The sequence below is a fragment of the Vicugna pacos genome, chromosome 31, assembly GCF_048564905.1.
Source record: "Vicugna pacos chromosome 31, VicPac4, whole genome shotgun sequence".
Taxonomy (NCBI): Eukaryota; Metazoa; Chordata; class Mammalia; order Artiodactyla; family Camelidae; genus Vicugna; species Vicugna pacos.
The window spans coordinates 5299078-5326006 of record NC_133017.1 but is presented as its reverse complement, the minus strand read 5'-3'; the positions used below and the strand labels follow the sequence as shown (position 1 = coordinate 5326006).

Sequence of the window (26929 nt, the reverse complement as noted above, 5' to 3'; positions counted from 1 at the left end):
AGGTCGGCCAAATCATCTTCCTTCACGGTTGTCTGGGGTGTTGGAGACTGACTACCACAAACTAACGACACGGCTGTCAGTGGTGGATGTCAGCTGCAACAGAAACGGATTCAACTCTTTACTGCCAACATGGGTTAAAAGTAAAGGCCGGGGCAGGGAGGTCTGCACGGCTGCTGAGGCAAACCACAGACCCAGCTCTGAATGCCCACTGGCTGGAGCAGAGAGGAAGCTACGGCCCTTTTAGCTGTCCCTGTGTCCAACAGATCCAGGTGAGCCAGCTACTTAGGAGAAGGTCATGTTGTCCTGATACCCAGAAAAACCAGCCTCGTAAAGGGAACAAATAGTGTCATGGATTTTAGACCCAATTCTGCCCCTTTATGAAGGCAAAGTAAAGTAAATGGCACGGGGAAGTTGAATGCAAAAAAAAAAAATTAAAGAACCAAACGGTGACCGCTTCCTCCAACAGCATTCCCTGCAGCTTTCACCTCCGTGGCAGCCACTTCCTCACCAGTGACCACCGGCCAGGAAGCGCCGTCACGCACGTCACACAGCGACAGCCAGGAACCGCGTGCCGAGCACGTTTGTGTAAAAGCAGGAATCGAGCAAAATGCTGCAGAGTTTGACCTTACAAGTTTAAATACTCCATGAAAAGAATCCCTGAGCAGCCGACAAAATCAATTCGCATCTTACTTCTTCAAAACAATCAAACAAATTTAATAAGGGCGCATTTGTCACCAAATAAAAGGAGGACCAAACATGTTCCTCAAAAGCAAGGATTTCAACAGGTATCAAACACCAGTGGGTGATGAGCTAACAAAGCAAATATTCCAAAAAATTAGAAAATAAAAAATGACTAAGATAATAGATGGATCAAAACAGCTGTTAAGTTGTTGCTTTTTAAAGTGATGGAGACTGTACGGAGGGCAATCTGGCTATTTCCAATGCAGGGTGTGCACAGCCCACATTTTCAGAAGCAACAACATGCTCACTGTGCAGTACAAGTGAAAAAGGAGTAAAGAAAAAGGAAAAGAGGAACAAGAGAAAATTAGAATCACACAAGAATAAAAATGATTTTGACTGCATGTACAAGAATTTATGTGAGTGTGTGAGGCCAGGGACACGGGGATGGTGAGGCCCAACCTCACCTCCTGCTCAAGGGAAAGCAGGGGCCTGAGGGGAGCGGCGCTGCCGGGGGACCACAACGTGTTCAGCTCCCCTAACCAAAATTCGACCTACAAGCGTCTAGGCAGCTTTTGAGCTACAAATTGTTGTCGCATTTCAGTCTGGACCGTTTTACTCACTTCCACCAAGAGTAGCAGGAGAGAATGAGGCTCTGCTCCTGCACCAAAGCATTGTTTAAAAAATTAATGACTGTGGAATAGTAAAAGAAACAATGGAGTAAAAGTGACTGGAGGAGAATGTGCTTGACCCTAGCTCACTGGCCGCGTTATCTCAATGACGTTCAGATGCTGGCTGAGCCCTTATGGTACCACAATAGACAGACCCACAAGGAGGCAGGTTCAATGCGCTGAACCACTGTGGGCTAAGTACACATCCGGCTACTCCGCCAAGTCCCAAGGGCAGACTTCAAAAGGCAAAAACAAGCTGGCATTCTCTGGTGAGTCTGCAGACTCAGAGACAAGCATTTGTTGAGCAAAAATGTCACCAGTGCCTCCTATGACAAAAGAAGTGGCACTGGCGTGGGGGCTGGGGCAGGGCTCCAGGCTTCCACTGCTCACTCACCACTCTGTCCAGGGGGAGAAGGTGGTCCCTGCTTAGGTTTCGCTGATGCACCTACCTTGACTAATGTCTGGGGCCTCAGCAGGAGTTGACAGGTGAGGTGAACAGAGCCAGACTCTGTGTAGCACGGTGCTGGGAGCTATGCCCTCAGCAGTGCCCAGGCTCCTAAACATGTCAACTCATCTCCAAGAAGCAGATGGGGAGTGCGAGCATGTAGATCACAGGGCCTTGTGAGGACAAGTACAGATCATGGCCACGACATGCCTCTCCTCTTCCTTAAGCCATAGAGGTATTTCCGGGGAGGAACAGAAAATTCATCCAGAGCCTGCTAGGTGGGCTCTCGCAGGTGGGACTAGTGTCCCCTGTGCTTCTCACTCACAGGGCTGGTCTAGACATTCTTTTTATTAATTCTCTAGCATCTTCTCCTCCAACTTACCAACAACCAGAAAGTAGGATCTGATCTTAGGTAAGTTCAAGAATCACAGAGCACCACCTCCAAAGCGGGCCCGGTAGCACATGCCAGGTCTTCTGACCGCCACCTGTGGGACCACCATGAGCCCTCTCCAGACTCAAGGACCGAGGCCGTAGGCCGGGGGGACACAGCTTCCCTCACTCACCCCAGCAAAGGGGGACCACGTCTCGGCAAAGGCATCTCACCCTCTTCAGCCCGAGGGACAACACGATAGATATATGGGGAAACAGAGCAGAAGGTGGGGGGTAGGCAGCCCAGAAGAGCTCATCTGTACTTCCGAGGCAAAGTGGGGCCATTGACTTAATCACAGGGACAAAGTGGGAATGAACATTTCCCTGCTCTGTCCCATACACCGTGATACGCCTTTCCCTGCATAAGGAGTTCATTAGGAAGTCCCTGGCGGTGTTTCTGATGTCCTAACTTGGCATGGTGGCTGTCGGGCAGGAAGAGACGGCCTGAGCTGAAAAGTTGCTGGGCCTGGGAGGCAGGTGACAGCGGCTCCAGCCGCAGCTCAACCAGTGCCTCGTTCTGCCTCTCGGGGCTCAGCATCTCATCTATAAGCAAAGGGATGAGCATGTACCAGGACAGGCTGCCCAACAGAAATGAAATGATAGCCATGTAAAGAAAGTTTCCCAGTTGCCACGTTTAAAATTTGAAACAAAGAAACAAACCAACAAACAAAAAACAAATACTAGAATGTGATTTTAAGAACAGATCTTACTTAATCTACTGTATGTAAAATACTATTATTTTGACATGTAATCAATATAGGAAGTAAAGTGATAGTTTATGTACTTTTACTAGACAAGCCTCAGCGTCTGATGTGCATTTGACCTACAGCACATCTCAGCTCAGTCCAGCCTCCTCCCCAGTGCTCCTAGCATCAGTGGCTTTGGCTACTTTATTGGACAGCAACTCCAGGGGTCCCACCATGTTCCTGGCTGTAAAGCGGGAGTAAGTGTCCACACTAACCCTAAAAGGATCTCTCTGAAATAAAGGCGGATTCACTTTGAAATGTCTGGAAACCGGCGGGCTGCACCTCCCTCCCCCCTTGGCTACAAGATTGACTTCTTCCTTGCTGATCCCTTTCTGGATGTAGGGAAGCAATCCAGCACACAGCCAAGGTGGACTGGCTTCCAGGTAAACTTACCTGCTGTCTGTGTCCAGTCCCATGAAGTCCTCCTTTTCAAACGGGATGCAGGGGAGGGGGATCTTGTCCCCAGAATTCTTGGGGCCACCATCCAGCCACTTGGACTTGAGCAAGATGAAGGGTGACTCAGTGAAGTCCTCGATCCTCTTCTCCACCACCCTGCAGTACTCTTAGATTGAAGGCAACGTCGGTGCGCGTCTGCTCGGCTACCTCCCCATGCTGCATAAAGACAAAAAGCTGAGAGTCATTAAGCGATGTGCCATACAGCTCCTCTGCATGTGGAGCTTCTCGAAGGCCTTGGCAGAGAGACATTCGGTAATGGTGACAAGGCCCACGACCTTGGGGTGTTTCTGGAAGACGCTCCACCGATTCTCGGGCACATAGCGGTGCCTGTAGTGGATACAGAGTGTCCACTGGGAGCCACAAGGGCTGATATGGCTAACCGAGGTGAGTAGCTGATAGATGCAAAAGAAATTCTCCTCTGAGATGATCTCTATGGATTGGACCACAACGGGACGAGTCTGGTGGTCCTCAGCACACTGCACGTAGTCAGGGATGCTCATGTTGCAGGCCCTGCCGAGAGGGGAGAGGAGATCGAGGTACATTCTCTGCTGTGTGCTACGGGCCCATCTGGGTTGCGGTGACCTGGTGTGTACCAGCCAGAAGACAAGGGAAGCCAAAGCAAATCCAAGGATACAGTTTGTCCTCAGAGTCTGCATATGGCTACTGTAGCTCGATCACATTACCCAGCTTTTGGTCTAGGCTTCCTGCCTCTGCAGAGAAAGGTCATTTCTTATTTTCTATTTCCAAGCACCTAGCAAGGCCCTGATGCAACGTCACTGCTCAAAAATGCTGAATAAAGAAATGAACAAAGGAAATGCTTCCCCAACCCCCTTCAGCAGAATATAAAGAAAAGGACCACAGTAGGATCAAAAGATCTGGATTCCTATTCAATTTATTTGAACTCCTAAGCTTCATAATAATGGATAAGAAAACTTGCCTTGGGGTAGAGGGTACTGTTCATTGGTAGAGCATATACTTAGCATGTACGAGGTCCTGGGTTCAAACCCCAGTACCTCATTTTAAAAATGAAACAAGTAAATACACCTAATTACCCAGCTGAAAAAGTATTTTTTAATTCAAAAGTCAAAAAACACCTTGCAATTGACACAACATTGTAAACTTGACTATACTTCAATTAAAAAAAAAAAGCCTTGCCTTACAAGAATATATCTGGATTACAGATGTTTGAAAATGTAAAATGCATAGGGTACCACCTGCATAAAAGGAGGTGACTGTACACATGTTCTATCCCTCCTTTATGAGTTATACTTCCTTTGGGGGGGTTATAACCTCTCAGAGCTAATTTTCTCAGATTAAAAAATATAAACATTACCTGATTCTCAGTACTGCTGAAGAATCAGATAACTCTATGAAAGCATCTGACCCACAGAGTTTACTCAATAAATGTTTGTTGAATGAATGAATAAACAAGCAAAGTGAATGCTGCTCCCTGCCACAAACCATCATAATGGTACTGCCTGGAAATCCCAAGCCCACGTTCACCCGACTCTGCATTAACAATGTGGGTGACCTGGACAGGCCTGTGTGCTTCTCGAAGCCCCAGTTTAATCGTGAATAGAAATAAGGGCAATAACACAAACCTCAAATTGTTAGTGAGTCAGTAATGAATTGTACCCCAACACTGCAAGATGGAACCATTAAGAAAACTGGGCAAAGGGCCCATAGGCCCTCTCCATATAATCTCTTACTACCACATGGGAATCTACATTACATCTCAAAATTAAAAGTCTAATATTTTAAAGAGGTTATCGAGGTTAGGTGAGCTCACTGTCTCAAATAAGGAACACACAGTACAAATAGGACAATGCCCAGCCCATGAGATACACTCAGTTAACATTCCCACTGAGCCCACTAGTCCCTCCAACTTCAGAGCAAGAGGATGGGTCCTCGTGGCAACAGGCCACAGCACCTGAAGCTAACAAAGCTAATGGTGTCCACTTAAAAGAGCCCCTGTCACCACCCTTGTTCTAATTTTCTATTTGTAATTTTTTTCTTTTCATTAAATTGGAACTCCAAATTGCATAGAATTCTTACCAGATATCATGATGGCAGCCCTTCAAAACCTGACCACAGAGATCATGATGGCAGCCCTTCTTGGTGAAACAATAAAATGAAAAGCCATTTCCACAAGACCTCTGTGTAAATCTACTAGGGAACTTCATCCTGGACTGAGGAAGAGGACTGGGGAGTAGGGGGTAAACTGGGACACGGAGAAATATGGGCCACCTGTCCCACAATGGACTTTAGACTCACCCTCACCCTCCAGGAACGTCTAAATACACACAGACAGAGTGTTATGGACAAGAATTTTTTTTAAACAAATCCCTGAATCCCTAGCAGATCTTGTTTCTACCGAGACACAAATGTCTTATTTGTATAATGTTTCACAGAAGCCTTAAAATATTATCACCCCAACTTGACACATCAAGAAACTGAGGTAGAGAAGTTTATCACATTCTACAAGATTAGAGAGAGGCCACGTCAGACACCGTATTTAAATCCAAGTCCCTGCTCCGTTGCTCACACTAGAAAGTGTCACATACTGCCTCTTTCCTGCCCTCTCCCTGCAATAAATCTCTGAAGAGTCTTTTCTGTGTCATCTGCAATCAAAATCACATCAATTTTTCACAAAGAGCTATGTCACTCCTTGGAGGACATACCAAAATCTAAAGGGTTGGGTTGAGAGGAGATATTTGCATTTTCTGTTTCTCAAAGGAAACATGGCTTTAAAAGAAACTGAAAAGTATTTATCTAGTCTAAGCGCTCATTGTGCACAGAAAGAATCGGAGGCTCAGAGGAGAAGAGGAAAGGGCGTTATTAACAAATATTGCCTCAGTGCAGCACCAAGCCAGCCCTGGGCACTTCTGGGGGAGGATCTGGAAGGCCCAGGAGAATGAGTGTTAGAAAATAGAAAGAGAAGAAGAATATAAGGCCCCGTCTCTACACCACCATACCATGAATTTCCACCAAATTACCCAGTATGGGTGCAGCCAATATTAAGGTTGTCTAAACAGGTTATTGAAACCTGGAATTCTCAACCATAGTGGAAATTCCAGCATTTACTGTGCTTTTTTCCCAGTTCAATCATCAATTCAGTGGGCATTCTGTACCAGGGACTACACGAGACCTGGAGTTCTCCCAAATAAAGATCTCTATTACCACGTGTGCAAACCACATAAAGGCCACCAGAAGAAAAGCGCCCACAGATAAGATGGAATTACTGAAACTGAAAGCAGCCAAAGAGCATATATTACTAGGAAAAATGGTGCTCCTATAAATGGACTCATGGACATAGAAAGCAAACTGTATTTAGCAGGCAGGAAAGGAGGGATTAACAGATACAAATTAGTAAAAATAAAATAAATGACAAGGACCTGCTATATAACACAGGGAACTATATTCAATTTCTTGTAATGAGTTATACTAAAAACAATCTAAAACATATGTATATACATATGCATATGTTTATAACTGAATCTCTGCTGTACACCTGAAACTAACATTGTAAATTGACTACACTTAAATAAAAAATAATTGAAAAAATAAGTAAAAATAAAAGCAACGCCATTAAGAAAAAATAAAAGAACACTCTAATCCCCTTAGCTGTAGGTGGTGGAGAATTCTGGTTGCAAACACCAAGTCCACTGGATCACTCCAGCAATGGCTGTCACTCTTTCTGACCATCAGAGAGTCACTTGTTTCACTGAGGTTTCTTTTCTCTTCTGTGAAAGGCTACAGCTGCAACTAACGATGTATAGAATCTCATCATTCACAAGCCCAACAAGTAGTGAGGACTTCCCATGGGCCAGGCTCTGGACAGAGGAAAATATAGGGTCCGAAATATATTCATGGGTAGAAGAAGTTTGTGCCATAAAGACGTTAATTCTTCCTGTTTTGATAGACAGATTCATTGCAATTCTGATTAGAATTCCTACCAGATTTTTCTTGGAATGTAACAAGTGAATTTATGGTCAAGATTAGCCAAGAAATTTCTTTAGAACCACCACTGGGGAGGGGTGGATAGGTCATTAATTTCCACTGCTCTTTCTGAAGTGATAAAAACGTTCTGGAATAATAATGGTTGCACAACTGTGAATATGCTAAAAGCTGCTGAATTTTACCATTTAAATGGATGGAATTCATGATGTGTGAACTATATCACAATAACGCTGTTATATGAAAAAATATTTCTTGACAAATATTTTTCTTTTTATACCACTAGTCTGTCCCACAATTTAAGAAAAACAAAAAACCAATACAAACCAAACTGTGCCAGGAGTTCTTTAGGACTGCAATATCCCTGGGTCTCCAAGGCCTCTGGTGATGCTGTTCCTGTTAACACACACTAGCTGGGCTGGGCTAGTTAGGGACTGTAACTGTCTTTTTAAAATCGACGGTCACACGTTTCACCCTTGGAGAGGGAAGGAAGGAGGATATCACAGCTTCATGCCTTCAGCTCATTTTTAACAGAACCAAGCCCTGCTTTCACCACTGTTAATCCCTCTCACTATAAAAACACGTGACATCAACAAGCACCGCCATCATAACACCTGAAAGTGTTCAAGGTACTTACCTGCGGCAGAAACACTGAGGGAGGAGACAGAAGCTTGCTCAGCACTGATGCTCCCTTTTCCCGACTCCACCAGGTGAAGCTGGGCGCTACAGCCAGAGGCTCTCAGCCCGGGGAGCAGCACACAGGCCACTGAGCTGGTCCTGAGGGAGGGTGAAAGGGAAAGGAGGGCAGCCCTAGGGGGGAGGGAAAGGGGGGGTGCGGGCTGCAGCCCCGCTCGGAGGCCAGCCCCAGCACCAGCATAAGCCGCCCGCTCCCGTCCAGGTCCGCAGACCACGCCCGCCCGGGAAACAGCCCGCCCATTGGTGGGGACGGGCAGGCGGCCGAGGAGAGGAAGCCCGGGAGGAGAGGACTCGCGGGCGGGAGAGGGGAAGGGGACGCCAGCCGTGGACTGAGGGGATCCCAGCTGGGTGAGAGGTGGCAGGCGCACACCTGGACCTGGACAGCTGTGGCCGGGGCGCCGGGGCAGGTGGTGCTGTCAGAAGGGTCTGGCCAGAGAAATTCAGCTGAACACGGGCTGACTGGCGCCCTTGGGGGCTGTGAAAGGCGGATCACCCTCCCGAAGCCGCCTGAACCCTTTCCCGGGAGCCCCCCACCTTGCACTTCCACAGCCAGAAGCCCCGGCCCCAGGCAGGAACCAAAGGCCTAACGGGCGACAGAGTTGAGAAGCATTTGGGGCCAATCCCCGGCTCGGACATGGAGCTTCGAACCAGCGGACCACCAGGCACCGACAGCGCATGCGCAGGAGGGACATGGATCCTCTCTGGATTCTGCGAGAGAAGGTGGGACAGCGAGGGAGGGAGAAGATGGGAGCGGGTGGAGAAGAGGGGAAAAGTGGAGGGATACAGATGGACAGGAAGAGCAGAGAAGGGATGGGTCTGGATAGGGCAGTGTCGTAGCGGAGTTGGAGAGAAAAAGCTTTACCTCTAGGGCACCCTGAGATGGCAGACCTACCTCTGTACCCTTCTGTAACCATTCAAGTCCCGCAGCTCATGTTTTACCTCCCTGATCCAGCCCTCCATCAGATGCTTCTGCAGAAACACTACGGGGATCACACCCGTTGCCCCCATGCGGAGCTGGGTTTTCTGTTGCTCTGAGAACCAAGCACCCGCAGGTGTTGTCGCTCAGAACTTCCTTGGGAAGAGCACATATTCCCCTTTTACACGCTGGGAAACAGGCAGGAAGGATCACTGCCTTAGCTCCACTGTCCCAGGTGTTGGGCTGGGGGGAGTGGTGTGGTACAAGATCAGAGCCCCAGACAGAGCAGACTGCCTGAGTGTTGGTGCATAGTCCCCATCCCTCCTGGGTAAACCATACCCCACCCTAGTGGAAACATCAAGGGCTCACAGTGGTTTCCTGGGGGTGGGAGAGCTGTCCTCATGTGAAGGAAAAGTCCAGCTGGGCTAACAAGCTAAGTCACAAATCTAAGTGTGATAAGTGTCGGTTTACTGATCTAAGTTCTGCTGGGCTATCTCGTAAATCTGAAGTTTAGTGTCAGTTTATTGGCCTAACAACCTAACTCGTAATTCCAAGCTCAACAAGTGTCAGTAATGTGATCTATTACAAATTGATAAGCTCCAGTGTACTGATTCCTTGCTTTTTGTTCTTTAAGTCTTATTGGCTAATATCCCCTTACTTGTATTGAAGTATTTAAAACCTCATGTGCACGTCTTGGAGGTGCTCAGAACTTCGGAGCAGAAGCCCCTCTGAGCCCGCCGGCATAATAATTCTGAGTACTCCAGCACTCCGATTGGTGCTTGTTTCTTGGCTGGCCTGTTTCCATAACACTCAGCTCCAGTGCCCAGCTTTCTAGGTAGATAGGAGTGTTACCAAGTCCAAATTCATTCTCCTCAGTGCAGGACAGGACAATAAGTTTGGAAACCAGATGTTGGGGCTTGGAATAGCAAGTTTCTGTAGACCTAGTTGGCAAACTAATGTTCTGGAAAACCATCTCCCCAAGTCACAATTCAGGCTCCTTTCCTACGCGCTTGGTTGTTGCAAACTTCTTAGTGTAGGAATTCCTTTTTGTTAGAATCCTTTGTTCTTACAGCTATCTGCGTGGGTCAGATCCCTGTAAATCTCCAACAAAACAAACGTTATTTTCTATTCTGCAATTTGCTATCTTTTAATGAATGAAAAAGTGTTAAATATCCTTAAAGGTCAGAGCTTCAGAATAAGCTCTCCTGTGTATTTCAGGCTCTAGGCAACAATTTTTTACAAGCAAGATGAAGCCTAGGAGACAGAGCATAGGGTTAAATTCAAAGGAACAGATCTAATATGGAGTCAGATTTGTTCTGTTCTATTACCCGGGCAGAAGCCACTTGAGGATTTAAATCTCTTTAAGTTAAAAATAACTAAAATTTTAAAGGAATTTACATACATAGGTGGGAATGTGCAAAGCATATCTGGAAAAGCACCCAAAAGATAGTAAACAGTGGCATCTCCAGACAGGGCTGAAAGAAGAGAGGATGAGGGAAAACTTCTTTCACTTGTGTATTTTTGTGCTCTGTTTGAGTTTTTTTTTTAACCATTTGCTTGCATTTCTTTTTCAGTTAAAATAATGTGTAATGGAGCAAAGGAGTAATTAGCTTAGCAAATACAGCAGCCATGGAATCACTAAGTCATCACTTTTGATTTAAGCCAGAAAGCATTTATTGACTCTCTCCAATGTGCTCAGTCCTGTTTTAAGACTTCTTTTATATTATTATTATTATTATAATACTATTATTATTTCTAGTACTATTACTATTACTATTATTACTATTATTTTATGAAATAATAACATGGTATACCTCACCCCTGCCCATGGCTGGTGGAAAACCAACTGAGTTTTTCTTGAGTTGTTTTCCAAGGAGTAGAGATGAGTTTATAAACAGAACACATCTTCAGGGCAAAACAGGCAGTGTGCATTACCAGCAGGCCAGACAGCAATGAAGGGTTTTCAATAGAGGCACCCAGAAGCTGAGAGAGAAAGCCTCCAGGACACTACAAAAAGCTGCCCAAACTGCCATCTCCATGGTACTACTGAAATAGGAAAGAACAAATCTGACTCCATATTTGATCTGTTTCTTTGACTTTAACAAAGCCAAGTTAATATGCTCCGGTCTTTTCATGGGTTATGATGTCACAGAGGAAACGGACAGGTCAACAAGGAACCACTCTGCCGTGATCACGGAGCCGGGGAAAGGGATGGGCTGCAAGATGTATGAAGCAGCCACAACTGTGCCCGTGCTTCTAGGCAGGTATCCAAAATCGCCTCGACAAGGTGTCAAACATTTGTGCCCATGTCCTCATCAACAGACATGTATTAAAGACAAATGGAAACATATAAAAGGCCAATATCCTTGCTGGGTATACCGTCCAAAGAACAAAGTCTCAGTTTGACAACTGGCCATCTCGGTTCCATGGGATTCATTCTTGGAGAACCTTAAAAACCACTCTTCTGTCCTCAAGAATTGCTGCATATTTGTCCTATCTTTGGCTCAGGGATGCAGCACGTTCAAGTGAACTTTAATGTCTGCACAGATTTGACTGTCTTTCTCCAGGTTCATTTGTCCATTCCAATGAGGCCTGAGCTAAGTCCATCCTCTGTAAGATCTATTCCCTCCAGTGACAGCTCATTGAGCCTGCAATTAAAAGCCAAGTGAACAAGACTGTCCTCAGCTAAAAATTTCACCCACCCTTCACTGTTTTCTTAATCTCCTCTCCTGGCTAAGTGCAACACACTAACACCTCCCTCCACCAAGATTACCAACTATGTCATTTTGTCTCCCCAAAGAGAAAGTAAGGTCCATAATAGAGGAGACAACTCCATAGTCACCTCTGAATTCGTAGCATATAGAAATGTTAATAAATAGAACTATGATCATGGCTTCTTTCCTTTAAAACCTTTCTGGTTATTTGAATGAGACCTTGGAAGAGAGGTGTTTGCTGTCCAGTATCTTGATCCACAAGACTCTGGAGGCCTTTTTCAGAATGGCTGTTCACTGATTCATTCAAAACACAACTTATCAATCAAGGAGTAGCTGTGCTTTTCTGCCAGGTGTTTGTGGTCACTCTAATGCCAGAACAACTTTAAACTATATCCTTACTTTGGATTTGTTATTTTTCCCCTCTTCCAACAAAATTGACTTTCCTTATTTTCTTGCCTTGAGGAATTCTTTTTTTTCCTATTTCACCATTTAGTAAACCAAGATCCTCAGGATGGGCTTGGCCCATAATATGATCCCCCATCCAACTCCTAGTGTCAGAGGCCTGGGGCTCACATCCTGCCCTCCTGTCAAGGCAACTGAAAATCAGTTCAGGATCGAACCAGCACCCCAGGGATTCTAAGGCTCGCATATCTCCCAGAAACCCTGCTTTCTCATTTGTCTTGGCTTCTGAGAATTTCCCCTCACTTTCTTGACAATTAGTTGTGCAGCTTGAAAGATGAGGAAGGAAGGTTTTATTTCTTAATCAGCATTTTAAGGAACTTGTGTAATGAAAGTTTTCACGAGTTTCTAGAACCCTCCATTGCCGAGATAGAAAACACACTAGACATTTTCTAAATTTAGCTCCCATGTGCATTTTTTCTTTGTTTTTGTTTTCTTAACTGTTAACAGACATTTTTTAATTAAAAAAAAATAAGGCCCCAAAAAGGATAGAACACTGAAGGGGCAATCAAAATTAAAGGGCAAAGACAGAAAAATGATAACTACTCTACAAAGTTAATATAATACATACACTATGTATCAGATCAGCAATTCTCAGTAACAGCTAATTGAAACATGACCATGAGGTAAAATTTCTCTCCTGTCAGGACATGGCCAACAGAAAATACAATTAAACCAACAAACTAATATCCTAATTCTGGCGAGGTACAGAAGGCTACAAGCTAAATGTGTCTTCTTCTGGAAAAGAGGAAGACACACCAGCTCTTTTCTGTGGAGCCTGAGCCCACGGGAGGACGGTGAAGTGAGCTCTGTAAGTACCCAATTAGCAAACTGAGTGATGAATAAATAGACGTGAGCTTTGATGACAGAGGTGATACTACTATTCATTTGTCCTGTAAAGTATGACTTCCGTTCAGTGATCAATACTTCGGTGTCCTCAGGAGTTGACATTATTCGAAAATGCACAGCCTGGGCCCAGACCTCCTCTTTCAGCTCGTGACACTGCACTTAGATGTCACAAGGGCACCTCCAACTCCACCTGCAAAGAGCTGACTTCATGGTGCTCCTCCAATAGCCGTCCTGCCCAGGGCCTCTGGTCCGGGGCTAAGTTCTCCGTGCCTCTCCCAACTCAGACCCATCACTCACAGATGTGAATGGACCCCTCCTTCAGGGCCCAGATATCCTCAGACACCGAGTCCCACCACCCACACCTGACCTACCAGATACTCACTGTCACTCACTCAGCACTGACTCTGTGCTGGGACCATGCTGCACACTGCAAACGTTATCTCACTGGATCTCCACAACAGTCCTGGGAATTGGGTACATCACTGCTTCAATTGATTAGATAAATTGTTTCACTTCCTTGAGTGTGTCATTCAAACTGACACGGCTACTGAGCCACAAGCCTGGGCCTGAAAACAACTTGAAAATTGAACACTGCTACACCTCGCAGCCACCCTACTCTGACTCATCACATCACCTCCTGCCAAGCCTTCTAAATGTTTCCAAGCATTCTACAAGACAAAAGTGAACTACGAGAGCACCCCACTCTCCAACATAAAATCTGTCAATGATGGTCCACTGCCCTTAGGAGAAAGCCCCACCGGGCCTGAGCACAGCCCAACGGCCCAGCATCCGCGTTCCCTGTGCGGCCGCGCCGCCTCACCCAGTACGCAGCTCTACACGTGCCTTCTCTAGGACAGGGATGCTGACTCCGCACAACCCAGGGCTTGTCTCACTTGAACAATGATCACCTTCTTCAGTGTTCATCTTCTTCTTTGCTGACCCTCAGAAAAATGTTTTCTCATGATGAATCAATATCTTTTTCCTTATAACTTCCCATCATTGATAATGAGCTCCCCCAAAAGAGAGAAGACCTAATTGTCTGTCTCCTTATCTGTAAAGTGAGATTAACAAGGAAATATGTGAGGTTTTATGAAAAATAATATTCATGTGAGGCTGAGGGACAATTCCATCATACAATAAGCACTCAATATGTGCTTAATTAATATTAATAAGAATATATTGCATTCCAGCAACCTTCAATCAATTTTTAATGACTTTGTCCAACAGACTACTGACAAACTGTTGGACGAACCACTTTGAGCAGATCAGCACAAGTGTACTGGGATAGGTAAGCGCTGACTCCAGTTGCAGCTGCAGCCACCCAGCACTATGGGGTAGGGGCAGTTTGCTCAAGCTCTTACATGTTGCTTGAGCATTTAGTTGTCGTTATTGATTAAAGACAGGTGTTCTTTAGTCAAAGCCCCTGAAACATAAATCTTCAAAGATTGATGCAAATTAGGTTTCAAGAACAACACTCTCATTAGAAATTATTTGAAAATCATAGTCTTAGCTACTCCGCACATCAAAAGGGCATGTTCTTAATGTATCTGACTAAATACACCGAAAGGGTTGTTTAAAAGAAATTACGATGAAGCCATCCTGAATAAGCTCCAGTATCATCTGCACAAAGCCCCACCCAAGGGTCTCATTTCACATTTCCACATAGGTGTTCAGGTAGCTTAACTTGGGTCTTGGTTTCTTATAACACGGGGTGGGGAATTGTTGTGGATAGATTTAAGTAGCAAATATATAACTAGGGTAATTGCTCTTAAGGAATTCTAGAAATAAGAAGATTGATATATAGTCCCACCCATAAGAAACTCAGCATTTCCAATTACAGCAGCATTAAAAATAAAATGAGAGATACATTTAACAAAAATTTACAAGATTTGTACATTGAACTTTTTGAAGTATCACCAAAATAAATTTTAAAAGATCTACATATATGGAAGACATCCCATTTCCATGGAATGATAGACAGTATTATTAAAAATATTAAGACTCCTCAAAATGATCTACATATACAGTGGAATCCCTATCAAAATTCCAGCTGACTTCTTTGCAAAAATTGAAAAACTGATCCCAAAATTAATATGGACGTGCAAGGGGCCCAGGATAGCCAAAATAACCTTGCAAAAGAAGAGTAAAGTTGGAGGACTCACTTTAAAAGGTACTAAAATGCTATAGTAATAAGTCAGTATGTTGCTGGCATAAGTTTGGATAAATAAATCTATGAGACACAATAAAAACCCACGGGGAAAAACTTACATTTACAGATAGTTTTCCACTAGGGGGCCAAAAACACCCCATTGAAAGAATAGTCTATTCAACAAATTGTGCAGGGACAGCTGGGTGTCTGCAGGCAGAAGAATCAATCTGGAATCTGAACACCCATATTTTATATAACAAATAAAAATTAAAACAAAGTAGATCACAGACAGAAATGTAAAAATTAAACCTATAAACTTTCTAAAAGAAGACACAGTATAAATCTTTGTGGTCCTAGGATAGGCTTTGGTTTCCTGGATACAATACCAAGAGCACAAGTGATAGAAGAAAAAAGCAGATAAACTGGACTTCATCAAAATTAAAACCCTTTTCTTACAAAGGACATCATCAAGAAAGTGAAATGACAGGGGAAATGGGTATTTCAAGTCAGAGAGTGCTTGCTTAGCAAGAAAAATAAAATAAATCATTACATCTAACTACCTCCCCTGTAAAGAAATTGTTTTAATGTTTAAAAAAACATAGTGAAAGACAATGTGCAGAATAGAAGAACAATTTTGCAAAACATGTATCTAATAAGAGAGTAGCATCCAGGATATATAACGAATTCTTACAACTGAACAATACAATAAAACAGACCCAATTTTTAAATTTACCACGAATTTAGATACATATACAAATGGCCAATAAGCATATGAAAAGATGCTCAACATCACTAGACAAATCAAAATCAAAATGAGATCTCATTTTACACCCACTAGGATGGTTATTACCAAATCATGGACAATAACAAATGTCGTTCAGGAGGCAGAGAAACCTCATATGCGGCCAGGGGAAAGGGACAATTGTGCAACTTCTTTGGAGAAGCCTGGTATTTCCTCAAAAGCTTAGAGTTATATGGCTCAGCAATTCCACTCCTATATGTAGAGTCATCCCTCAATACCCTTGGGTGGTTGGTTTCAGAAAACCCACACCCTGGATACCATAATCCAAGGATGTTCGAGTCCCTTTACAATCAGCCATCTGGATTCATGTAGTGGAAACTACAGATATGGAGGGCCAACTGTAAAGCCAACAGAATGAAAACATATTCTCATAAAAATTTCACATCAATATTCATAGCAGTATCATTCAGAGTAGCCAAAAGTTACTAACAATATCCATCCATCAATGAACGGATAAACACATTTACCAAGAATAGGCCCACAAACTTTTGGTCATTGAAACTTTGACAAAGGAGGTGAGAACATACAATGGAGTAAAGACAGCCTCTTCAGCAAATGGTGCAGGAAAAACTGCACAGCTGCATGTAAATCAATGAAGTTAGACTACTCCCTCACAGCATACACAAAAATGAATTCAAAATGTGTTAAAGAATTAAACATATAGACAAGACACTATAAACCTCTTAGAAGCAACCATAGGCAAAACATGTGACATACATCTCAGCAATGTTTTCCTAGAGCAGTCTACTCAAGCAATAGAAAAACAACCAAAAATATACAAGAGGGATCTAATTAAACTTACAAACTTTTGCACAGCTAAGGAAACAGTAAGCAAAACAAAAAGACAACCAACCAATGGAATGGGAGAAAATATTTACAATAAATGAAACTGCTAGGGGCTTAATTCCCAGAATATGTAAACAGCTTTTACACTTAATAAGAAAGAAAAACAAACAATTCAATTCAAAAAATGGCAGAAGTCCTAAAGAAACATTTCTCCAATGAAGACGCACAAATGGCCAGTAGGCACATGAAAAAATGTTCAATATCATTATCAGAGAAATGCAAATCAAAACTGCAATCAAATATCACCTCTCACCAGTCAGAATAGCCATCATTGAGAAGTTCACAGACAATAAATACTGGAGAGGCTGCGGAGAATTGGGAACCCTCCTACACTGTGGTGGGAATGCAGTTTGGTGGAGCCATTGTGGAAAAATGTATAGAGGTTCATCAAAAGACAAAACCTTGACCTCCCAGATGACCCAGCAATCCCACTCCTGGGCATATATCCAGAAGGAACCCTAATTAAAAAAGACACCTACACCCCAATGTTCACAGCAGCACTATTTACAATAGCAAGACATGGAAACAACCGAAATGTCCACTGACAGATGGCTGGATAAAGAGGTTGTAGCATATTTGTCCAATAGACTACTATTCAGCCATAAAATAATAATAAAATAATGCCATTTGCAGCAACATCAATGGACATGGAGAATGTCATTCTAAGTGAAGTAAGCCAGAAAGAGAAAGGAAAATACCACATGAGATTGCTGACATGTGGAATCTAAAAAAAAAAAAAAGAAAGAAACAAAAAAATAAACTTATCTACAGAACAGAAACAGACACAGAGTCACAGAAAACAAACTGTGGTTACCAGAGGGGGGAGGGTGTGGGAAGAAATAAATTGGGAGTTCAAGATTTGCAGTTACTGAGTATGTAAAGAATAAACAGCAAGTTTATACTGTATAGCACAGGAGAATATATTTAATATCTTATAGTAACTTATGTTTAAAAACAGTATGAAAATAAATGCAGGTATGTTCCTTTTTAACTGAAGTCTTTTGATGTAGACAAGAAACTGACACAACATTATAAACTGACTAGACTTCAATGAAAATATTTTTAAATAGACTAAAACCAAAAAAAAATTGAAAAGGATATTATCAAACAAAAAGAATAAAGTACTGATTCAGGCTACAATATGGATGAACCTTGAAATTTTATGCTAAAATAAGCCAGACACAGAAAGCCAAATAGTGCCCTATAAGGTGAACTGTATCTAAGCGTTTATTGTACTACTGTAAATTTTCCAGAGGTTTGAAATCTATCAATATCAAAATAAAATGTATTATGCATTAAAAACGCTTCCTCACAGGAGGGCTTTAATTATTAAATGCAGAAACGCATATAAAGCTCTTGGAAAAACAATTTGCACGTCCACACACAGTCACTGCTGTCACTGCCACTCAGAGGGTGGTGACAGCGCTGATGAGAGCTGCCTCCACTCGCTCCCCTGCAGAAAGGAGTGAAGGCCTGAGCTCTGACAGGCAGGGTGAGCGTGAACCTGAGTCATACACAGCCACGTTCCAGACTCTGCGTTACCCAACTTTCTTATACAAACTGCAACATGTAATGTAAACACGCTAGAGGGATGTATCTTACAACACAGGGAATACAGACAATGTTTTACAGTAACTATAAATGGAGCATCTATTGTACACCTGAAACTAATATCATATTTTAAATCAGCTATATTTTTATGAAAAATTAAAAAATATTTTTAAAATGCTATCACTTTAATATTCAATTCGGTTTTTAAGTTACTACTAAACAGCTCAGAATGTATAAAAGCATTTAATTGTGCTGTTTGCTTACATATTTATTTACATTCAGCCTCTTGCTAAAAGAGAATTTAAACAATTCTGTTAAACACAGCTTAACAACCATAACAACAAAAATGCAAAACGGAGAGTGAAGAGAAAATGGAGATTCAATACTTAAATGAAACCAGGGGGAGATAAACTCATAAAAATGGATTCCATGAAGTCAGGGCAAGTGTTAAAGGCTGACTACAAATTCAGCTGTAAGATTCTTGGCAGCTAAAGCAAAAAGAAAATGATGAAGGGGCGGGTGGTAGAGCATGTGCTTAGCGTGCACGGGGTCCTGGGTTCAAGCCCCAGGGCCTCCACTAACAGATAAATACATCTAATTACCTCCCCCCCAAAAGAACCCCAAAGAAAAGATAAAGAGAAATTTCTTTCCCAAAAAACCCTGATATTAAATCTGGGTTAAATACTTAAAAAAAGATAAAAAGAAAAATAAAAAATATAAGTGACACTGTGAAGGAAAACCCCAGCTGGGCTAACAAGCTAAGTCACAAATCTAAGTGTGATAAGTGTCGGTTTACTGATCTAAGTTTTGCTGAGCTACCTGGTAAACCTGAAGTTTAGTGTCAGTTTAATGGGCTAATAAGCTAACACGTAAATCCAAGGACAACAAATGTCAGTAACGGGATCTGTTCCCAATTGATAAGCTTCAGTGTACTGATTCCTTGCTTTTTGTTGTTTGAGCCTTATTGGCTAATAGCCCCATACTTGTAATTAACCCTATAAAACCTCATGTGCACGTCTTGGAGGTGCTCAGAGCTTTGGAAATGAAGCCCCTTTGAGCGTGCCAGCGAAATAAATCTCAGTACTACAACCTTGTGAGTTATACTTGTTTCTTGGCTTGCCTGTTGTTTCTATAACAACACAAGCGATAATGCCCGTGAGATAAATCTGCGGAGGTTGCTGTCAGGTCCCCATGTCTCACGTAGGAAAATCTGAAACATTTTTCTTACCATTCAGGGTCATCATAAGCCCACCTCACACCTCCCACCTTTAAATGCAGGAGCACAGGTAGGGCCCGACCTTTGCTGTCTCTGTGTCATCACAGTGAGACAGGATGGAAGGGGGAAGAGGACAGCCATTCAAGGAAGGCCACAGCATTTAACATCAAAATGTTAAAGGATTCAAACCCCAATAGGCCTTGAGGCTCAGGATGAAGAGATTTAACTTCTAGCAGATCTTGAGCTTCAGTAAACATCCATTGTAATGGTAACTTGGTGAATAACATGCCCCAGGCAACATGGCAGTCCCAATGCTAGCCACAAAAGGTCAAAGGGTGGGAAATGGCCAACTCCCTGGGAATCCTAGCCCCTTGCCCTAAGGCTGGTCCTTCTACTTATTAGCATATGAAACCACCAAGCCCAAGAAAACAAGCAACACAGCGCCACCTCGCGGTCACCACTCTCTCTCCCTCTTTGGGGAAGGCCCACAATGTGTGGAGTGTGTACCTACTTCTAATATGAGCATCAAACCCCCACACCTCGTGAAGTTTCTCTTGCCTATCAATGTATCTCTCTGAATAAATCTACCTTTACTCAACACTGGCTTGCTCTTGAATTCTTTACTGCATGAAGTTAAGGAACAAAATCTGGTGGGGCACATCCCAGGGGCTCAATGAAAGCCTGGGACACAGCCCTTCTCATGCCCAACGTTTTTTATTCTTGTATCAACAGGACTGGGCTGTGAAGGGAGGTCTGAGGCCACAGCTAAGGGACAGAAGCAGCCTCCAGGGCTCCAATTGGTGGGCAGTCTCTCCCCCAGCATGGGTCTTGGGGTCTGCCCGGTTCTCTGTGTTTCTCTGTTGTGCTGACTCCCCAGACATACAGCGTACTCCTAGGCTTGTCCCCACAAAACCCTTCTCTCCAAAATACAAGCACATCATGTCACAGTCCTCTTGTTCAACAAGGAAATGTTCAGCCCACTTTTTTTCCTCCCCAATAAAGTACCCAACTGTCCTCGCTCCCATCACACCACTATTTTCTTTGTGAGAACTCTGCACTCGCCACACCCCATCCTGAACACAGGTGCCTTACTGGCTGTGATTGAGATGTTTCTTTCTTACACAGCAAGCGTCCTTTCACTTTCCCCTTGTTACCTTAAAAAAGCATTTCCTGAGTCACTCACCCCTCTGATTCTGAACTAACAAAGTGCTGAGTTTGCAGTCACTATATGCATACATCCCAGTTTTGGCTAGGTTTCCATCACAAGATCTTCATTAAGGAGCTGCATCAAGAAGTTTAAAGAGGCTATTCTTACATCTGAGTGGAGGAGCCTGCAAAAAAGTTGAATGGCTTTGAAGAGAGAGTTAACCAGGGACAAAGAAGTTGCAGGTCCTAGTCAAAAGTGTCATGAGGCAAAATGTTCTCCCAAGACTCAGTGTGGCTTATGAACACGGAGTCGGCGGGGAGGAGGTGACAGGCAGTGAGTAGGGTGAGTGATACAGGTTACGCTCCCCCAGCTGGGGAAGAAAAGGTTTTTTCCAGTTTTCCAAACAATTTCTTACTACCTTTTTCTATTATTGTCACATACTATTTCCAACGAATTAAGCATATCAATGTCAGTCATTTGGGCCACTTGGGAGAAGCTACACGATGCCATTCACAGGGCTGGGACATGACAGCCACACCAGTCTAGATTGAAAGAACAGTCGGGGTATTTGCAAGGTAATCACGGGCATGCAGCAAACTCCCCAGCTTCAATGACCTCATCTCAATGCTGGGGCCAATAAAACTACCAAGCAAAGTGCGTGATGACTATGGCCAACATCTGTTTATTAGTTAAGTGCCCGAGACAACTGTCGCTTAATGGGGAATGAGTAAGATCAACGAGGCCCTGTCTACCTGGCCACACGCGCCCTGCCTTCCTGCCTTGGTGCAGCAGCAGAACTTGTTTAGCTGAGATGAACACCCCCAGAGCAGCCCAGACGGGAAAGCTCCCAGCTCTGCACGGCGAGACATGTTCCTTTCCTTCTCAGAGCTGATCACAATTTGCTGTCGTCTGTTTTTATGTTTATCCCTTTTGTAACTGTCTCTCCTTCGGAGTTTTTGCTCAAGCAGCACAGGGCCAGATGTGTCTTGCGGCCTGCCGGATATTCTGGGCAGGGAAACAGCCGACTCCATATCTGGCTCTGGTGCTGAACAGAGAGGGCAGAAGGCCCAGGGGCCCATGCCAAACCGAGGCCTCTGCACCCAAAATTATGGTCTGATTTTGGGCAAATTATACAGTCTTTTTACCATGAGATTCCTCATCTGTCCATGAAAATAACTGTCCATGGCACATAGAATTACAAGGATTATAGGAAATCACCAAGTTCATAACCTAGCCAAGGGGCTGCAAGTGCATCCTCAACAGACAAATGCTGCCTTTACGGCTCTGACACATGCTAAGCGGGGCGGACCCACACAGTGAACACTGCTAAGTGCCAGTGGGTTAAGTGCTTCATGTGTGCTATAATACTCTTTAGATCTTACAACAATCCCAGGGTGAAACGAATATTATGCCCATTTCACAGATTCACCAACAGGTTAAGAGATTTTGAATTCTATTCCAAGGCCCTATGGTGAAGAAATGGCAATTTAAACCGGAATCTGGGCCCAGGCCTTGGCTCCATCTCTCTCCAATCCACCTGACCACTTGCCTTTGAATTCCACCTCTCCAATACACAAGTTTCAGCCGGCCAGCTCTTAAATGCAATTTGTGCAGTTTGTCAATGTTGGTTAATTACCATAAACTGTTCTCAGAAACCACTACAGTAAAGAAAGGTGGACGTAAGGAATTCTGCATTGCGTTCTCCTGCAATGTGCAGGATCCCTTTCCTACACCTCCAAATCCAAGTGTATGCTTCCTCCCTGTTTATGTTTGCACACGGCTTATTAAAGCAGAAGGTACCTGCAGTAATTCCATCTCGGTTGCTTTCCAAGGTTGCAGATTATCCATAATCAGTCTGTGAACGAAAATACTACAATGTGAATGAGAATACTGCAACCATGACAGTAAACAAAGAATACTGAAACCAAGTCATTAAAGGCTGCCGCCACCCCCCAGCTAGGACAGGCCTGCAGCTCAGCTGCTACAGCAACTCACAATGGTGTCATCTGAGCAGACTCAGAATAAGAAAGGACAGGCTACTGGCCCGAGATAGCTAGGTGCTTGTCTAAAAAATGAATTCAGTGAGTCCAAATATTTGCTTCCTCTCACACATACAAAAGTACTAAATTCTTGAACTTGAGATACCTGGCTTTCTTTAGATAACAAGCAATCTTTTATTGTTCCAACAACCTGGTCTTTGTTGTAAAGCTCCTATATATCCTAGCTCTGCCTCAACCTCTTGGGAGCAGTCCCTCAGAGAGTTCTGACAGGCTGTCATCCTGGCTCGAGTCCTCCCGCCAAATGAAACATAACTCTTAACTTTTAGGCTGCACATGTATTTCAGTCAACAGTTTTGGACACCATGAAGCACCACAGCAGATTTCTCTCCACCTGAACTCTCCAAGTAACCGGAGCCTTGGTACCAGCAGTGGCCCTTTGTGCCCATCCACCTCCTCGGGGAGTCCAGATGAATTTGGGTGAGTCTCTCTAGGTTCTCGGATCTCACATATTGGTTGATGATCCTAAGTTTTATCTGGCGGTGTATCCAGGTACGTGGCCGTCCAGTTGAAAGAAACTGAGGTGAATTACCCACCCAGTGGAGACATATTGAGTGGGGCCTGGTTGAAAGATAACAGGAAATATCCACCTTGAGGATATGTCCAAAGTGGGGCTGGTGGAAACATATGAGGAAAATACTCACCCAGTGGAGACATCCTGAGTGAGTCCAAGTTGAAAGACACTGGTTTCAGGACTGAGTGGTTAGGTAAGAGACTGGTCTAATATTTTCCTCAATTTGGTTACCTCCATTGAATTTTTCAGGATAAAAGTAAAACTCTTATGAGGAAACTTTCAACTCCAAAATTCGGACCATCCTCCTGGCTGGTAACAGCTTTCTCGGGTGACAGAGAATCTTCCAGGAGTGGTAGACACAAAGACTTCATGACACAGAGTTGTCCCTGTGGGAAATCTTACTAGCAAATTTATTCTGAGAATCCGACCTTACAATGGGGAATAGAAATTTCAAAAAAAAAAAAAATAAAGAACAGAAAAGAAAAGAAAAAGAAATGACAGATTGCCAGTCTCCAACTATTACCCCAGCCAGGTTTATGTACATACAAAATTTACAACATTAATTGGGAATAAGAAAAAAAAAAACTCACTCTGAAAATAACTAACCAGGCCTGATAAAAACATTTTTTGTAATTCTGAACTTATAAAAACAAAATCCCCTTTAGGGGTAACTTGGATTTCTCTTCCTGTGTCCTTGAAATGTAAATGTTTTATCTTTCTCTGGGTGTTTTAAGTGTGTGTATGTATGTATATGTATGTTTATTTTATTTTTTAAAGGAAACCTTGGACTCCACCATACAAAAGTTTCAAGTATTGTGTACATATGGTGGCCACGCAAATAAATTGGGATTCTAAGCAATTCTTTGATTGTACCAATTTTCAGATATTTTGCCATCTTAAACTTGGCTGCATCAGCCTGGACCACAAAGGCTTTTAGCTTTTGGAGAGTAAACCTTTGAATTTTATTTAGGCAACACCCCGACTCTCATGTGGAAGTGCCTCTTCATCTTATTGGTTTAAAATCACTATATATATATTATATTTGTATATAAATTGACGGCCATATGATGGATTTTTTAATTTGGAAAAACTTTTTAATTGGTGAAAGTTTAAAGAGATCTCATTATAAACAGTTGTTTTATGGTTTCTATTAAAATCAAGTTTAAATGTAGAAAAATATATCTAATGGTTAACCTAAGAACTTAGTTAAAAAAATAAAACTGGTTTGAAAAGCTACGTTTGTGTTTTCTTTTCTGATAAATGTTTCTAGATATGCTAATAAAAACTTAGAATAATTAATGTTAATTAGGTTGAATAACTGGAAAAATGATTGTAAAAATGTCGAAAAAAAAAATAAGTGGCTTATCCCAAAAGGATAAATATTTTTATATGGTTATTTTGAATCAAATAAATAAAATGGACATTTTTGGATTTACATACAGGGTTTTGATACTACACAACGTAAAGTTAAAAAAAAAAGGGCCAAAGAGTTCACCTACTCCCCCCCAAGATTAAAGTTCAAACAAGCCCATTTTACTTACCACAGTTTGAAATATATGTATATATAGACTGAAATACTTGATCAATAATTGGGATAACAGACCAATTAATGAAATTAAAAACTGAGAAGTGCCTAAGCTCTTTGGCTGAATCTTGGGCATCCTAGAGACTTCTATAAAATTATATACAATGCACACACACACAAAAAAAGGTTTCTGGCACTCCTTCTAGAAATAAGAATTATTGATTAAACTTAATAAATATAAAAATTAAAGGTATAAGATTTAATAAAATTGAGATAAAAGTTTGTGAAATTGGTATATTTAAATGGTCTTTATACAAAACTTTTGCTTGTGTTGTGGGATACATATGTTTAAGAGGAAAAACACTTCCCCTTCTTGGTATTATAAGGCTAGGCACATATCTGTCCCTCTGAAAATATTAATTGAACAAATTAAAATAAACCAATATAGTTACATAAGCCGTCCAATATAATGTAAAACTAAAAACTAATTTGAGTGGCTAATAAAAAAATACAGGTTTACCCTGGATTTAACTTATAACACAAGGAAAAGAGATCTTACTAAATGCCTTATGCAAGTTTTGGAAGACATATTTAAGTAAGCCTTAAAGTTTTAAATCATGGAATTCTTTGTTTACAGCTCTTCTCACTGATACAAAAATGCCATTTAAGGAGATAAAATACGGCCTGGGTGAGAGAGCAGTTCTCTGGGGACCTGGAAGACAGTGTCTTTGTCTTGCACATCAGAAATATAAATACAACAAACAGTGACCTAGGACTGAGTCTAATTAGCTCAACGAAATAAACCTTAAGGCCAAGAAATTTTTGGCATATTAGAACTCAGAACTCTGAAGGGTCCTTCAGACATTGTGAAGAAATTTTAACTGTCTGTTTCATAAATAGTAAGCCTTAATGATTTGAGCAAGCAAATTCAGCTTACTCCAACTATTATTATACCTATCTTATAAGTAAGTTTTAAAGTGAAGCTATGAGATCTCTAGCTTTTTTCTGATTATAAGCCTGTGTACACATTATAGAAGTGAGATATTTCTACTGCTAAAGAAAAAAAATTCAAAGTCATAGAACTCTGCTTAATTGACGTAAAAATATAAGAGCTTAAACATTAAGTATTTTTAAAATAACAACTGAACAAATTGACTTTCAGCGTCATGTGAAATGGAAAATATTCAATATTAAGATAATATTTGATATTGTTTAGTTTAAGTATGTTCTAATTAATATAGACATCTTTAAAGTCATCAATATTATGTATAATACCTTTACTGTACCTAGGTTTAATGAAAGTCAAATAAGATCCTGTTATATCTGTTGCAGATTTGTCAAAAAAAAAATAAAAGTAATGTGCTGTGGTAAAATTTTAAGTAAATTAAATGCAAATGAGATGAGAGCTTTGGGTAAATATTTAAAATATATTTTTAAAATGTATGTTTAAGATAATCTCTAAGTGTTTGGTATCTTTAAATTGTAGTGTTGTGCTAAATTAAGTTAAATCACAAGATTTTATTAAATAGCTATGCCATTTTCAGATAAAATAACATTGAAATACGAATTACTTAACATTTAACTTCCTCTTACAGTGAAACTAAAGGTATATAGAAATATTAATAAATGGTTGGTGCCACACTGAAATAGTCTCTATTAGTAAGGGAATGATCTCAGTATCCTAGGAAAGTAATATAAATGCGTAAAGGAAGATATAAGAATGGAATTATATTTTGTTAATGAAAAATAGTGACTTTCTCCTGAACCTGGTTACTTCTGAATAGAAGAAAAATAAGGGACACACTAATATAAGTATAGAAAGCTGTGGAAGGCTTGTGGAAAAGGAACCCTGAGGGAAGAGTTTTGTACATGGTCAGAATTGGCTAAGTTTAGAAACAAATTGGGCAATGTAAATGAATCTTAGAAGTAAGCTGGTACAAGATTAGAATTGTTTTTCTCTCTGTTAAGAGGAAAAAATTTTCTTAAAATGTTAATCCTCCTTCAGTAACAGATTGTAAAACTTCTTATACCACTTAGCTGATCTGTTCTGCCTTTACCTTTGACGTATTTTCTTGTTAATGAATTAGTACTACTTTACAGTGATCT

The 26929-nt window shown here is 42.0% G+C and overlaps 1 protein-coding gene across 1 annotated transcript in view; it reads right to left on the bottom strand.

Annotated features, from left to right (window-relative positions):
* Positions 1-3362: 3362 nt before the first annotated feature.
* Positions 3363-26929, bottom strand: part of LOC140690712 (uncharacterized) — a 65683-nt gene continuing 42116 nt past the window's right edge. The window contains exons 7-9 of the mRNA XM_072952633.1: positions 8613-8786; positions 8020-8159; positions 3363-3581 (exon numbers count right to left, since the gene is read on the bottom strand). Of these exons, the coding sequence (XP_072808734.1) occupies positions 8106-8159; positions 8613-8786 (228 nt within the window). The 3' untranslated portion in view covers positions 3363-3581; positions 8020-8105. The remainder of the gene's footprint in view (positions 3582-8019; positions 8160-8612; positions 8787-26929) is intronic.